A 15,775-nucleotide genomic window follows, 5' to 3' on the forward strand; every position below is an offset into this window, starting at 1 on the left:
GGAAGTTAGGTATTATCATCCTCAATTTACTGATATGACTCAGTGAGACCAAGTTACTATCCCAGGCTCACACAATAGTGGAACAAAGATCTAAATGTGGGTCCTAGACTCTTTCCATTTTACTCTGTTGACTACCTAACCTTGGTGTGTTGTCAAAAACATGTATTCCAATCAGTGAGTGTATATTTTATAGAGACTGATACATTGTACTCTAATATGCATATGTAGATGTAAAGAAAGTCTGGGATGAAAGGTGAATGTGGTTTAATTGGGGATGACTTCTTAGAGGAGATGTTTAGTTGCCAGAGAGCAGGAACTTGGGATGAGGTTGTTGCAGGGGTTTGCATTTCATATGAGGAGTGATAAGAAAGTGGTGACAAGGAGACATCATGGTCAAAACGGGATAGGAAAGCTGTGATATTTAAGCATAGGTGAGCGTGGAACGGTTGTGGGGAACAGAGGCTGGTAAAGAAGGGCTATATGCAAAGGGTATTTTGAAGGAAAAATGACATAGAGGAACAAATATCCTGTAATGTGATGAAACTGATGAATTTAACCAGTTTATAAATACAAGTCATTTTATTAAATTATCATTTGCTGAAAAGCTGAATAAAATGGTATGTAAAACACTATTATGAATTCTGTATCTTCTGATTGGAATGTTTTACCATGTGCATGCATTGCCTATGCAAAAATAAACATAAATTTTAAAATTTTCAAAAAAGCTAATTTGTGGTCAGGATGACACAGTGAGTTTATATGTCAGTGTATCTCCTCTACTCCAGACACATAATAATGAAAGATGAAATTTTAAAAATACTATAAAAAAAGAAACTAAAAGAAGAAAAAATAAATAAAAAATAAGAAAATAACCTAGCTGCAATTGAACAACACAGACAGAAACAGGGCAAGCCACCTACCTTGTGGGCCAGACCAGAACAGCACTGTATAGTGGGAGTAGAGCTGAGTGGCAGGACTGTGGGCACCAGTGGAATCAAGAGCAAATAAAAAGGTTCCTCTCTAGGTGAGAGGTGAGGCCAGGCTCTTGGAACTCTAATTGTACTGTGTATACTTTCTGTCTTCCTGTTTGCTTTTCGTCTTATTGATCTATTTCATAGCGGTCTGCTAAAGTTTCATATGATAGTTCTAGATTTGTCAATTTCTCCTTATTTTCAGTTTTTGCTTTAATGTTATAAGGCTGTATTCTGCTTGTACTTTTCTAGTTTTTTTTTTTTTTTATTGAATGCTCACTTTGTTTCTGTCTTTCTTGTTTTAAAATAAATATATCTCCAGCTATAGATTTCCTTCTACATACTACTGTAGCCATCTCCCATAGGATTTGATGTGTGGTAGTTTTCACTCTTGGGAAACTTTGAATATTGCATTTTCCATGTGCTTTCCTCTTTAATTTATGAGTTAACTAGGAGTGCACCTTTAGGTTTCCAAAAATGTTATTTTTATTTTTATTGTTAATTTTCAATTTAATTGCTTTGTAGTCATAGAATGTGTTGACTCTGAAATGCGTTGTATTGAAACTTCCTTTGGAACAATGTCAGTGGTAGTAAATGTTCTATGTATTTGAAAGAAAGTATGTTCTATCTTCATTGAGTTCAGGATTCTCTATATATTTATTAAATCAAGTTTGATAAAGAGCTAACTAAGTAAAGAAAGTTGAAAGTAAGAACAAAAGAAGAAACACAAGGAAAGTAAAAAGTAAATAAAAGGAATAGTAAAGATAAGAGCAGAATTAATGAAACTGATTAGTGTTCCATTAATCATTAATGACTCATTAAGGATTTGAGGGAGGAAGCATCGGCTGTCACAACTGAGAATAGACTGACCTAATGTTGTCCCTTTTGGCAGAGAAATAATGTTTTCATATTTTTCCAAAAGCTTTTCTAAGAAAGAGCCATGAGGTTAACATTTTGGGGTGTAAATCTGTGACTATTTAAAAACCTTTTCCATCTATCAGTATGTCTAGACTAGTTTCTTTTTTTACCTGGTGGCCAGACTAAATAACGCTTAGAGGCTTAAAGAAAAATGAACATTTAATACCAGTGCAAACACACACACCGACAGGAAATGAAGGTTTAGCCATAGTATCTCTCTCTATCCTCAGATGACTCCAAAACAAAAATGTCTAGAGAGGTGAATTTTTATGCTTTTATTTTGATGCTTTGTGTGGTGTTATGAAGGTTTATGGCCCAAATTGTCTTAAGCTAATCATATGACATTGTGATTTGCTTTTCACCATACTTTTTCTCTCTCTACTTCTCCATAGATGGGTAATACTAGCATATAAATAATAAATAGACACATTGTCACATGTAGACTCTTTGACCTGTAAGAAGATGTGAAATAAATGAGGAAAATGTTCAGATTGGCTGCTTTTTTTTTTTATAACTCATACACGAATGATCGGGTGATAGGCAAACCTGGATGGAACGCCCTTCCCAACCTCTAAAAATGATTTCTTTCATGAATGTCATTCTAGTCAGATATGCTTTCTGAAAAACCTATCCATGTCATGCAATTTAAAAAAGAAACAGATACCCTTCAAAGTCCATTCATTCCATGAATCATGATTTCTCTGAGACTCTTTGTGGGAGAGTATTTCTAAGGCTCACTTTTGCACTATGTCATTTCCAAGTTCCCTCACATTATTGTCAGAGCTGAGGCACAGAGACCATCAGGAATGAGGAAGACATTTCTGCTGTGTTTGCTTCCTATTACTTTGAACAGTTACTTCTATTTCATCACCCAGCTCCACTAATTGCCCCAAGGATTCCTCTCAAGACTTCCCAGATTACTGAGCCCAACGTAAAACTCAGCTTTGTTTTGCCTTTAAGAAAGACAAAAGTTCATTCAAAGATATCAAAAAGACCCAACTAAAGCAGTAGTGGTCTGAAGTCTGATATAGTGGATCAAACACTTGCTTAAGGCTAACAGTGTTGAAAGAAGTGATTAGAGAATAAGATATAAAACAATAGGAAATTCGAACTCCAACCTATAGGAAATGGGCCTCTGGCTTGTTGTATATTAGAGAAGATAATTATTTACATTTTAAATGTGATATTAATGAAGCTTAAACTACTCAAAAACAGATGGTCAGGAGTGGCATAGAAGATACAGCAAGAAAAAATTCTTTTTAAGACCTATTTTTTTGTTATTGTTGAAATTTTACATTAGGAAGCAAATTAGAATATTAAATGAAAGAGTAATGGCTGATTCTATATTTAAAGGAAAATTTAATGAGTTGTGGCATCTTTTGGCCTTTGTATTTCAGCTTTCCTAATTCACTTGCTTTTAGCCTGAAATGACTTGGGAATGTTTCTATGGCTTTCACAATAATCACATCAGTTAACTGTACTCATAGGCTTCATGGTAGCTTTCAGTTTCAGGCTATAAGGGTCTCAATGAGATTGGCAGTGAGAGGCGCTCAAAGTCTCTCTTTAAGCATTTGACTGGTAGGATTGGTGATGACCAATGAAGGTGACTTAAAGAGATGTTTTATTTTGAGTGCTCTAAAAAGCAATTGTGAGTATGGCATGGAAGGAGAAGTCCGTGAGACTCTAGGTCAGGCAGACCTGGACTTGAAGTCTGGTTCCACCATATTTATCTCATGAATGTATACTGTATATTCTATGCCTTACCAGAAGGTAAAGTTGAGTTGGAATTTGAAAGATGGATGAAAAACCGCTAATGTGTCCAGGCTTCAGGTTTAGGATAAGTGATTCTCCTTTGCTTATTTTGGTCTTAGCTCCTGTATTAGTTTCTTTCTCTTTTTTTTTTTTTTTAAGTTTATTTTTATTTTGAGAGAGATAGAGAGCAAGCAGGGGAGGAGCAGAGAGAGAAGGAGACAGAATCTCAAGCAGGCTCTGTGCTGTCAGTGCAGACTCGACATGGGGCTTGAATTCACGAACTGTGAGATCATGACCTGAGCCGAGACCAAGAGTCGGACGCTCAACCAACTGAGCCACCCAGGCACTCCAGCTCCTGTATTAGTTTCTTAGGGCTGCAAAAACAAAGTCCCAAAGACTAGATGACTTAAAGCAATGGAAAGTTATTCTTTCACTGTTCTGGAGGCCAGAAGTCCAAAAATCAAGGTGTCAGCATATTGGTTTCCTTTTGGGGACCCAAAGGGAGAATCTGTCCTATGCCACTATCCTAGAGAGTTGTCAGCAATCCTTGACATTCCTCAGCTTATGGCAGCATAACTGCAACCTCTGCCTCCATAGTCACACCTGTGTGTCTCTGTGTACCTGTGTCTTCACATGGCCTTCCATTATAAGGACACCAGTCATTGGATTTAGGGCCAATTCTAATCCAGTATGACCTCATCTTACCTTGATGACATCTGAAAAAACCCTATTTCCAAATAAGGTCACATTCAAAGACACCCAGTATTGGGACATCAACATGTCCTTTTAGAGGACACAGTTTAAAAATTTTTTTTTCAACGTTTATTTATTTTTGCGACGGAGAGAGACAGAGCATGAACAGGGGAGGGGCAGAGAGAGAGGGAGACACAGAATTGGAAACAGGCTCCAGGCTCCGAGCCATCAGCCCAGAGCCTGACGCGGGGCTCAAACTCACGGACCGCGAGATCGTGACCTGGCTGAAGTCGGACGCTTAACCGACTGCGCCACCCAGGCACCCCGAGAGGACACAGTTTAACCCACAACAGCTGCTAACCCTTACCTCTGGGAGCTATAGCAAATCACTCCCCAAGCAGAGATAGATGGATCATGGCACTGGAAGGACATTGGTGGGACAAATAGGAATTGTGGAACTTGTCCATAGTTCATTACACTCAACTGTCCTCTAAAAGACCCTTCCTTGACACAGAATTTCTCTATCACCTTCCATTAGTGGCTGCAAAAGGAGGGCATGAAAAGCAGGGGAATAATGATATCTTCTTCTTGGGGTTATTATGAGGACTGAAGATAATCATGAAGTTTACATGCATGAGTGAAGTTACGCTGCCCCACACATAATGGTACATCTACCAAGTGGAAAGAGAGTGGTAACTCTCTTTCCAACTAAAGGGAATTCTTTAAAATGGGAAATGGAAACAAGTGATTAAGGCCCAAATCTTGTTTTTTCCTCATTTACTCAGGCTATTTGAAATTTCATACAGAAATGGAATTAAAATTTCACTCAATGTTATGGATTAAATGCTTTTTTTGTTCCTGTAAGATTTCATTTATTAGATGTGTAAATCTGGGCAAATTACAAAACCACCCAATTTTCTCATCTGGGTGATGAAGATAATAGTACATCAAAATGGGATAATAATACATCATTGCAGGGCCATTGTAAGGAAAACTCCCAAGCAGCATAACTGACATTTAGTTAGCCAATATACGGTGGATATTTGTCCAGTTATCCATGTAAGTATCTTGTTATTGTAATTTTTTAGCATCTGACAGATGTCCATCCCTCTATCCCCCATCTGTCCATCATCTGTCCAAGTCTATCTATCTATCTATCTATCTATCATCATCATCATCATCTACCTATCTTCTCTATCATATTATTTTTTATTGGGATAAACTTTACATAACATAGAATTAACCATTTTAAAGTGTATAATTCAGTGCCATTTAAGTACATTCACAGTATTGTGCAACTCTCACCTTTATGTAGTTCTAAAACATTTTCATCACTCCAGAAGGAAACCTTGGAATCATTCAGCAGCCATTCTCTTTCATTCTCCTCCTAGCCCCTGATAATCACTAATTTGCTTTTTCTTTCTATGGATTTACCTATTCTGGATATTTCATGTAAACAGAATCATACAATATGTGACTTTTTGTATCTGGCTTCTTTCCCTTAAAATAATGTTTTCAAGATTAATTTATGTTGTATCATGTATTAGTGAATCATAACTTTTCATAGCTTAATAATATTCCATTGTATAGATGTACCATATTTTGTTTAATTCATCATCAGTTGATGGGCATTTGGGTTGTTTTCAACTGTCGACTATTATGAACATTTGTTTACAAGTTTTTGTTTGAATACTTCTTTTTAGTTCTTTTGGGTATATACTTAGGAATGACATGTGATAATTAATTCTACACTTAGCTTTTCGAGAAACTGTCAAATTGTTTTCCACAGTGACTACACCTTTTATATTCCTAACAGAAATTTATAAGGAATCCAATTTCTCCATATTTTTACTAACACTTGTCATTATTAGTGTTATTACCATCCTAGTGGGTGTGAAGGGGTATCTCATTGTGGTTTTGATTTGTATTTCTCTAATAACAATGTTCATCATTTTTTTCATGAGTTTATTGACCATTTGTATACCTATTTTTGGAGAAATGTCTCTTAAACTCCTTTGCCCATTTAAAAAATATATCTTTTTGTCTTTTAGTTGTTGAGTTTTAGGTCTTTATACATTCTAGATATTGACTTCTTTTAGGTATATGATTCAGCAGTATTTTATCCTATGCTATGGGCTGTCTTCTCATTTTCTTTCTTTTTTTTTAAGTTAATTTATCCATTTTGAGAGAGAGACAGAGAGAATGAGCAGAGGAGGAACAGAGACAGAGGAAGAGAAATAATCCCAAGCAGGCTCCACACTATCAGCATCAAGCCTGATGTGGGACTGAAACCCATGAACCTTGAGATCATGACCTGAGCCAAAATCAAGAGTTGGACACTTAACTGACCAGGGGCCCCTGTCTTTTCATTTTCTTGAAAGTGTCAATTGAAATACAAAAGTTTAATTTTGGTGAAGCTCAATTTATGTATTTTTTCTTTGGTTGATTGTACTTTTATTAAAAAATTTTTTTTAACGTTTACTTATTTTTGAAGGAGAGAGAGACAGAGTGTGAGTGGGGGAGGGGCACAGAGACAGGAAGACACAGAATCTGAAGCAGGCTCCAGGCTCTGAGCTGTCAGCACAGAGCCCGACGTGGGGTTCACAAACCGTGAGATCATGACCTGAGCCGAAGTCAGATGCCCAACCGACTGAGCCACCCAGGCACCCCAGGTTGATTGTACTTTTACTGTAATATCTAAGAAGTCATCAGCAATCCCAGGTCATGAAGATTCCTCCTATGTTTTCTTCTAATAGTTTTATGGTTTTACTTCTTATATTTAGTCTTTGACCAATTTTGAATTAATTTTTGTATGTGCTGTGAGGTAAGGGTCCAAATTCATCCTTTTGTATGTGGATATCCAGTTGTCCCAGCACCATTTGTTGAAGAGACGATTATTTACCCATTGAATGGCCTTGGCACTCCTATCAAAATGAATTTTCTACAGACATATAGATTTATTTCTGAACTCTCAATTCTATTTCATTGATCTATATTTCTATCATTATGTCAGTACCACCCTATTTTGATTATTGCAGTTTTTGTAGTAAGTCTTGAGATCAAAAAGCATAATTCTTACAACTTCGTAATTCTTACAACTTTTTCTTTTTTGAGGTTGTTTATGGGTTCCTGGAAATTCCATATGATTTTTAGGATCAGCTTTCCATATCTGTAAAAACAACAACAACAACAACAAAAACCATTGGGATTTTGATAAGGATTGCATTGAGTTTATAGATTGCTTTGGGTGTTATTGACATCTTAATAATTTTAAATCATCCAGTCCATGAACATGGGATGTATTTCCATTTGTTTAGGCTTTGATTTCTCTCAACAATGTTTTATATGGTTTTCAATGTACAAGTCCTGAACCTCCTTGATTAAATTTATTCCTAAGTATTTTATTTTTTTCAATGCTATTATAAGTGGCATTGTTTTCTTTTTTTTTCTTTTTTTTTTAACGTTTATTCATTTTTGAGACAGAGAGAAACAGAGCATGAATGGAAGGTCAGAGAGAGAGGGAGACACAGAATCTGAAACAGGCTCCAGGCTCTGAGCTGTCAGCACGAGCCCGACACGGGGCTCGAACTCACGGACCACGAGATCATGATCTGAGCGGAAGTCAGACGCCCAACCGACTGGGCCACCCAGGCACCCGACATTGTTTTCTTAGCATAATTTTTGGGTTGTTCATTGCATATGTATAGAAATACAACTGAATTTGTGTGTTGATTTTGTGTCCTGCAAGTATGATGAATTCATTTATTAGCTTTAATAGTTCTTTTGTGTACGGATTCTTTAGGATTTTCTCTATATAAGATTATATCATCTGTGAATGTAGAAAGTTTTACTTCTTCCTTTAGAATCTGGATGCCCTTTATTTTTCGTGACTAATTTTTGGCTAAAAATTTTTAGTACAATGTTGAATAGAAGTGGTGAATCAGACACTCTCATCTTGTTGCTAATCTTAGGGGAAAAGCTTTCAGTCTTTTATCATTGAATATAATGTTATCTGTGAGCATTTATTTTAAAAACTTTTTGTATTCTAATTTTGAAATAACTGAGTGAAATTGCACAACTTAGAAACCTGGCACATTCTCTGAAAGTCCATAATCCACAGAGATGATTACTATCCACATTTTAAAAATTCATCTTCAAATGTCCTTAATGGTTTTTTTTTTGGAATTATGACCTGGTAGATACTATCTGTATTACTTAAATAGGCAGTGAAACCTGATGACCTATCTGTAGCATCTCAGGTAATTAGAGTTGTCTTAGTTAAGATTGATCTTGGAACCAAACATTTTGAAATGTGATTGATTATTTTCAATATGTGCTTTTTGTTTTAAATTACAGATTGGTTTTGTCCTTTATCCCCCTAGTGGAGGTCCTGCATGGGATTCAATGGATCATGACAACATTATGTTTCTCAGCACATGCTTTTGTTGGCATTACACATTACACATTGTCATTGTTGGAGTGATTTATGCCTTTGTTACTTGGTAAGTTAGTGACTTTTTTGTTCATGGAAGCTCTATTCCTTGGTATATGACCAACAAGACTCAAAAGTATTGAACTTAAGTTCAAAGGGGGACTTCATTCTTTAGTATTCCACAAGACAGGGTAATGTAGCAGAAAATTATCTGCAAACCCAGAAATCCCCCCCTTGAAAGAATAAATGCTGGTTTAAAGTTAGACTCGCTCAACAGTGTCTCAGCTGTCTCTCTGACCTATGACCTATGTGTCTCCCTTCAACACTTTTCTGTGCCTTTGTGTCTTTGCATATGCTGTTTCTTTTTCCAAATGGGCCTCTCCATACCTGCAGTGAGCCCTCGATTTGCCCATGTGTACATTAATGTTAGCAATTCACAAGCTTGGTGTCACATTTTGATCAACATTTATGTTTCCCATTAAATATGAGTATGTGATTAATTTGACATTTACTCTAATATTTCTAAAAGTAAGATTCAGTTGTTTTTAGAAAGACTCCGATTCAATGTTTCACAATGAACGAAGAGCAATGTAACAGACAGATTGATAAAACACATATTCCTAGCTCTCCTACCTATCAACTGTATGACTTTGGGCAAATTATGTAACCACATTAAGTCTCAGTTTTGTTGTTTGCAAAATGGGAAAAATAATAGTACCTAAATAAGAAATGTGTGTAAATGTATGCATAGGACATAATGAGGGTGCATTGTTGTTCTTATTCTTTTTGTGTTATTTTTCTTGTTCTCCTCCTCCTCCTCCTCCTTCTGTATCAAAAAATGCATAAAGTATAGACTCTATGGGGAGAAACAGACAATTTAGATACAGTGCAATTGGTGGAAATAGTAGAACAAAGCACTATTGGAGCCCAGAGGAGGCTTCCTCATATTTGAGAATTAAGCTTCATCTTGAAGAATAAGAAATAGAAAAAGTTGAACATGATTCCTATCTTTAAGGTAGCTCATACCAAATCACAATGGGTCTGGCTGATCCCAACTATTAAGCATGCAGACTCTACACTTAATTCTGCAGATGTCAGCACTGATCTAAATGTTCTATATCTGCAGTTTTCATTTGGTAGCCATGAACTACTTGATTATGTGGTTATTGAACACTTGACATGTGCCTAGTGCCACATTAATTTAAATATCTGTATATGCATAGTGACTACCATATTGGACAGTATACATCTAGTAGTTTCTCTAGATAAATAAAATGCAGTAGCTGCTTCTAGGCCCAGTGTGGTCTCAGCATCTTCAAAAACTAGCTTTCTACTCTTCTTTCCCAGGTCACCCCTCCTTCTTTGTGCTTTTTTGAGCTTCACTGCTGAAGCAGCTTTGGTGCTGAGTCTCTTAGTAAGGGAACCATTTCCTTGTGTAACTCCCAGATGTCTCTGCTAGGCTCCTGGTCAGCTTACTTTGATCTGTAGTTACCTCCTTCTAGAGGTCTAAGTGCTTTTGGGTACTGGGAGATTCTAGCTTCTCATTGACTGATCTCTATTGGTCCTACATCATTCCCCCAAAGCATGCTGTTAAGACTGGCTCTGCCACTAAGTAAAACTTTGCTTCTTCCTGTTGTTCTAGGCTGACATCTGGGCCTCATCCCCTTAGGGGCTGGGCAGCCTCCAAGAATAAAGGCGACATTCAAGGAGCCTCTCTAGCTCATGTCAGCTCTCTTCCATGGCCAAAAGAAGACTACTGTCTCTTCCTGTTTCAAAAGGCTTCAGACCCCTCTTATCCACTTACAACTTTCTAGAAACCGGAAACTCCATGTTTATTTTCTCAACACTCCCCACCTCCAGACACCTTTATCTTTTGTGACCACTTAGTCCCCTCTACCTGGCATATCCAAATCAAATGCCATATCTTCTATGAAAACTTCTGTGATAATTCTAACCCTCATTTCCCTTCATGAGTTTGGATAGTACTTGAGTCGCTACTACTCATTTTAACAATTGTGATCTATCTTTACTATTAGCCAGTCTTATCTGCTAGCTAGGTTGTATCACTTTTAGGAAAAGACCCTTTTCATATTTTACATGGCTGTTGGCATGCCATCAAACATGCAGTAGGTATTCATTAAACACTTATTTGCAGTTTTAATAGATCTACTCAGTTACATGAGTATGGGCTTTATTTGTTTGGAAATCATGTTTCAGATGCTTTTCAGTTTTGCTCTCATATTGCTTTGGAAATATAAGACCAAGAGCTCATGTTATGAGGTATGTTGATATAAACTTAAGGAATAACTTACAAAATGTCATGAAGATTCAGTACTGACTTTCAGTGAGGTCCCATGTAGGCTAATTCAGTCCTATAATCATAAGCAGTTTTGACAATCTATTTTTCAGAGTTTGAGTGTGAAGTTGTTTGTAATTCAGTCACAGGTGATGGGTTTTCAGGGGACCCTCTGCTCTTTCTCTTGTTAACTGCAGAGTACATATGGGAGCAAAAACTCAGACACATCCTGACCTTAGTATCCTGGACTTGTATCATTCTGGAAACTGGCAATTATTTGCACTTCTTCTTCACCCTTCCAGCTTTTAACCTGTCTGCACTGGCCATTTATGCATGTGCCAAAACCTAGGGCTATAGGATACAGATAGAACCTGAACATGCGTCAGCTTGGTGGCTGTCACAACAGCAAATACAACCAAGAAAGAAGGAGTGGGAAACAGGAGGAGTCACTAGGGTCTGTGTTAACAATTAATTTGTAATAAGTAGCCATGTCTTTGTTTTATTTTCTGTAAGAGCCATCAAGAATGAATCTAATTAATGAATTAACAATCCATTTCATTTACATGTATTGAGGTTTTGCAATGTAAAGATAACTATGTGAATTTAAAAAATGACACAAACGTTTCCCAGACTTTAACTTATTTAAGACTATTAGTCTTTCATGAAAACAGTGCCTTGAAGAGCCTAGGACATTGGGAGCAACATCAATAGTCAGTTAATAATCAAAGCAAATTATTTTGATTGGTTTCTTTGGCTCTTGATGAGTGAATAGTTTTTATTACTACTACTTGCTTGTTGTATTATTGGAGGAGTTAATGCTGAGTTGAAAGAGAATTAACCTCTACAAATAAGTGAGTGATATGAACTCCTAGCAGATTGTTCCAAAGGTCATTGATTCATCAAATGTGTGTTGAGCCACTGTTATGTACCAGACTCTGGCTAGCATTAGGGCACTAAATAAGGTGAAGTCTTTGCTTTTATGATGCTTATATTTTTGTGACATCCAGAGAACAAGTAAAGTCATTACATGTTTATAGGGGCAGGCCAGACCTTCACTGGAAGAAGAAGACAGGCAGAAGAAAATAAGGGTAAAGATGCAGATAGGTTGGTGAAGTTTAACACAAAATTATAATGATTTTGATGATTTGGTGTATCAAATGTGTGTGTTCCCATGTATTTTTGGAACTGAACTATGTTTTATTGATATGGTCATAGTACAATGTCTTTACAAATAATCATGCACAGGGAAAGCTTTGCTTAGTCCTTATTTTATCAGAGAAGTGGAGAGTCTACCACAAAGAACCTTCATATCTCCTAATATCAAAAATTATTTTGCTGATTCCCCCAGGCCCACAGATCTCTTAATCTATGAAAACAATCACAGTGGTGGAGGGCACTTCTTGCATCTTCTTAGTTAATCATGGATCACTACATGGACCATCACATGCAGTTGAGCATGCTGGCCTGCACAAGAGCACCCCTCTGAAGGCACAATTTGGGACAGACCTGACATGAGTTTTGACACGGGGAAGGAGATGTCTTCATGCACTTCCTTTATAGGAGAGGGCTCCTTTTTGTAATGCATAGCAAGGTGTGGACTTGATAGAAAAGCTCTTAGCTGAGCTTGGTTTCTTCTGGGCTTGCTGCAGTCCAGAGATTCTCTTGTTTCTTTCAGAAATGATCAAAGCTATGAATAATTAGGCATTTTCTGACAACGAACTCAACAATCATGTCATACATGATACAAGCTATATTGTATCTGTTTACTTATACACTGCTTTAGTCCACAAAAAGGTTTCATGTAGCTCCAAAGTCAAATAAAAGTGATTTTTTTTGAGTTGCCTCTCCCATTTGTACAGATAATTTGCAGTTTGCTGTATTATAGATACACATTACTCTGGGTTTTTATTAGACAGCATAACATGAGATGCCTTTCATTCTCTTTAGGTTGGTTAAATCTCGACTTAAGAGGTTCTGCTCCTCAGAAGTTGGACTCCTGAAAAATACTGAACGAGAACAAGAATCAGAAGAAGAGATGTGATTTTGAGGGCCATCTAGTCTTTCTGGATGAACTTTTCTTTTTTGGAATATTTTTGTTCATGGTTTTGTTTTTTGATCTTTTGCTTGGAGAACAGGTGGCTGAGGATGATTCTTGGTGTATTGTTTGTATTTCCAATTTGCTTAAAGTATTTGAATTCAAATATTTTGTTTTTAGATTTGTAAGTACTTTGGATGATAAATGCATTTTGCACATAAGTCATGGTATTTGGGGCCTGGAGTGACTGTTTCCAGATGATTTTAAGTCTGATGCCCATGCTAAGAAAAATGTGTTATTTACCTTATAGATATGCTCAAGGTTCCTGGGCTTGCTATCATTTGTAATTCATTAAACATGGAATTACACTTGTTTATCTTGCTGTTGCAATGAGAAATAAAGGAATGCAGGAAACTTGGTTCAGACACCTCAAGTCTTTGTTTTTTTAATGCAACTACACCTCACCCTTGCATCACGAAGAAGGAGCTGTGTGACAAATTCTGGAACACCTGTGTTCTGCCCTGGGAAAAGTAAGCCAGAAGTCATCCTGAGTTGTGCAGTCTTTTAGGGAAGACAAGAAAAACAATCCCTAGGACACATGGATGCAAAGCCATGGAGACTGGGAAAGGGGAGTTATGATGTCATCTATAGAGTAAAATGTCATTAAACAGCATAGCATAGCCACCATACCGTCCCTTCTACTGAAATAGTGGAGGGGTTAAAATAAGGAAAAGCATTTTATGGAATACCCAGGTAAACAGTCAGAGCTCTTACCTAGTCTTGGACTAAGCATCCCTTAGTGGGGAGTCAAGAAATCTCATTTCTAATTCTGACCTTACGACTAACCTGCCTCTAGGGCTTTAGAAATCACCATGTCCTCTTTAAAGTAAGGGAATTGAACTGGATGAGTCATGGGACACTTTCTAGCTATCACATTTTATGAATCTACAATCTCTGAGACAAAGTGAAACCAGAGACAGATGATTTAGTAAGTACAATGTTAGTTGGAAAGGCCAGTCTCTTCCGTGACAGAAAAGGTAGAAAAGGTAAGGAGGCCTTCAGGGATCCTTGAGGACTGACTTGAATATGAAAGAAAGAGGCAGCCTCGTGGGCAGCTGGAGGTGAAACATGGGCAATGAAATCCTGAAGCTCCATGGCATTCCAGAAAGCACTGACAAATCCAGACGCCTGCCCCATTTGCTATTTTCACAGTGACACTGGAGAGGGAGGTGAGTGGATTCTTTACGCCAAAGAACTGCACACTTCCATTTTTTTATGTAAGGGTTGAAAACAACTGATGTGGGTGCTTGGGGGCTTATTTTGAATGATACAATAAGCCTGAGTGCATTTCTGGCATATGAAATGTCCACAGGCATGTGATGTCCTCACGTGATCATGGGCATTCTGCATCACCCATATCCTCTATCTTTTCCAGTCCAGCAAGTTTCTGTAACTTTGGCAAGTTTGTTTCAAAAGAACTGTCAGCTGCCATTCATGAAAATGATATTGCTGGTATTTAAGCCTGAGCAGGGACACTCGGAATACTTAGCCTAAACCAGATTAAAGCTGGAATATTGAAAACTGGTAAATGCGAATATTCTAGCAGCCTTTATGAGAGAGCACAAATGTCTGTTCCTTCAGTCTCTGGACAGAGTGCAAGTGAGATGCAACTCCATGAGTTCTCAAGAAGGGTGGGGGGGGGGGAGGGGGAGGCGGTAGGGGTAGGGAACATTTGGTTCAGCTCTAAACCCACGGTCTGGGGCTCTCTGCTTCCAGGGCCTGAAATGAACGATAATTATTTTTAAATGTTTATTTATTTTTGAGAGAGAGACAGAGTGCGAGTGGGGGAGGGGCAGAGAGTGAGGGAGACACAGAATCCAAAGCAGACTCCAGGCTCCAAGCTGTCAGCACAGAGTCCAATGTAGGGTTCAAATTCATGAACCATGAGATCTCATGAGTCGGGCGCTGAACCGACTGAGCCACTCAGGTGCCCCTATAAATTTGAATGCCATTATTGTAACTTCATGGAAGCCTTCACCAAGGAAGGGGTGGGAGAAAGTGCCTTCCTTTATTTTTATTTGTATTGTATCTCAACTCTTCCAAAACCCTGGGGTCTCAATTCCTGAGCTTTTGTCAAACGTCTTTTGTGGGTATCCCAAGCTTCATTTGCCACGAGTAAAGTAAAGAAACTCCTTAAATAACTCAGCCCAATATCAACACTGTTGATGTGACACCAACTCTTCGGTGATTTCCGTGACCTCCAATCTCCTTTGCTTGGGAAATGTTCAGTGCAGCCTCTGATTGCCTTAATTTCCAGCTCATTGTTGAAATGGGAGATTGTGTCATGACTTTTGGTGTACTCCACATCATTTTATCACTACAGTGATCATCAGTTGAGGCTATATTGGTTGTATTTGGGATGTGGATTCATAAGGTGGTATAGGAGTCACTAGGGACTACAGGAACAATGAAAATAAAAGCTGAGAAGTAAGGAATTCTCCCAAAATACAAGGACTTGATAGATTAAAAACCATGAAAGAAAAGTTCGTACACGTGAAGAATCGATGCAGAAATTCTATATTCTGTCTAAGGTGAATTCCAGATAGAGAAGATTGAGAAAATAGAGAAGAAATAAAAGTATTTAAAGAATAGAGAAGAAATAAAAGAAATAAAAGAAA

At 37.5% G+C, this 15,775-nt stretch overlaps 1 protein-coding gene across 3 annotated transcripts in view; it reads left to right on the plus strand.

The window, feature by feature from the left end:
• The window catches only part of TMEM45A (transmembrane protein 45A), a 75,230-nt gene extending 61,700 nt beyond the window's left edge, over positions 1-13,530 (plus strand). For all 3 annotated transcript variants that reach the window (XM_040484320.1, XM_040484318.1, XM_040484317.1), the window contains exons 5-6: positions 8,691-8,836; positions 13,010-13,530. In XM_040484320.1, the coding sequence (XP_040340254.1) occupies positions 8,691-8,836; positions 13,010-13,103 (240 nt within the window). In that variant the 3' untranslated portion in view covers positions 13,104-13,530. The remainder of the gene's footprint in view (positions 1-8,690; positions 8,837-13,009) is intronic.
• The last annotated feature ends 2,245 nt before the right edge of the window (positions 13,531-15,775 follow it).

This window comes from Herpailurus yagouaroundi, unplaced genomic scaffold, assembly GCF_014898765.1.
Source record: "Herpailurus yagouaroundi ecotype Mexico unplaced genomic scaffold, PumYag 162, whole genome shotgun sequence".
NCBI classification, from domain to species: domain Eukaryota; kingdom Metazoa; phylum Chordata; class Mammalia; order Carnivora; family Felidae; genus Herpailurus; species Herpailurus yagouaroundi.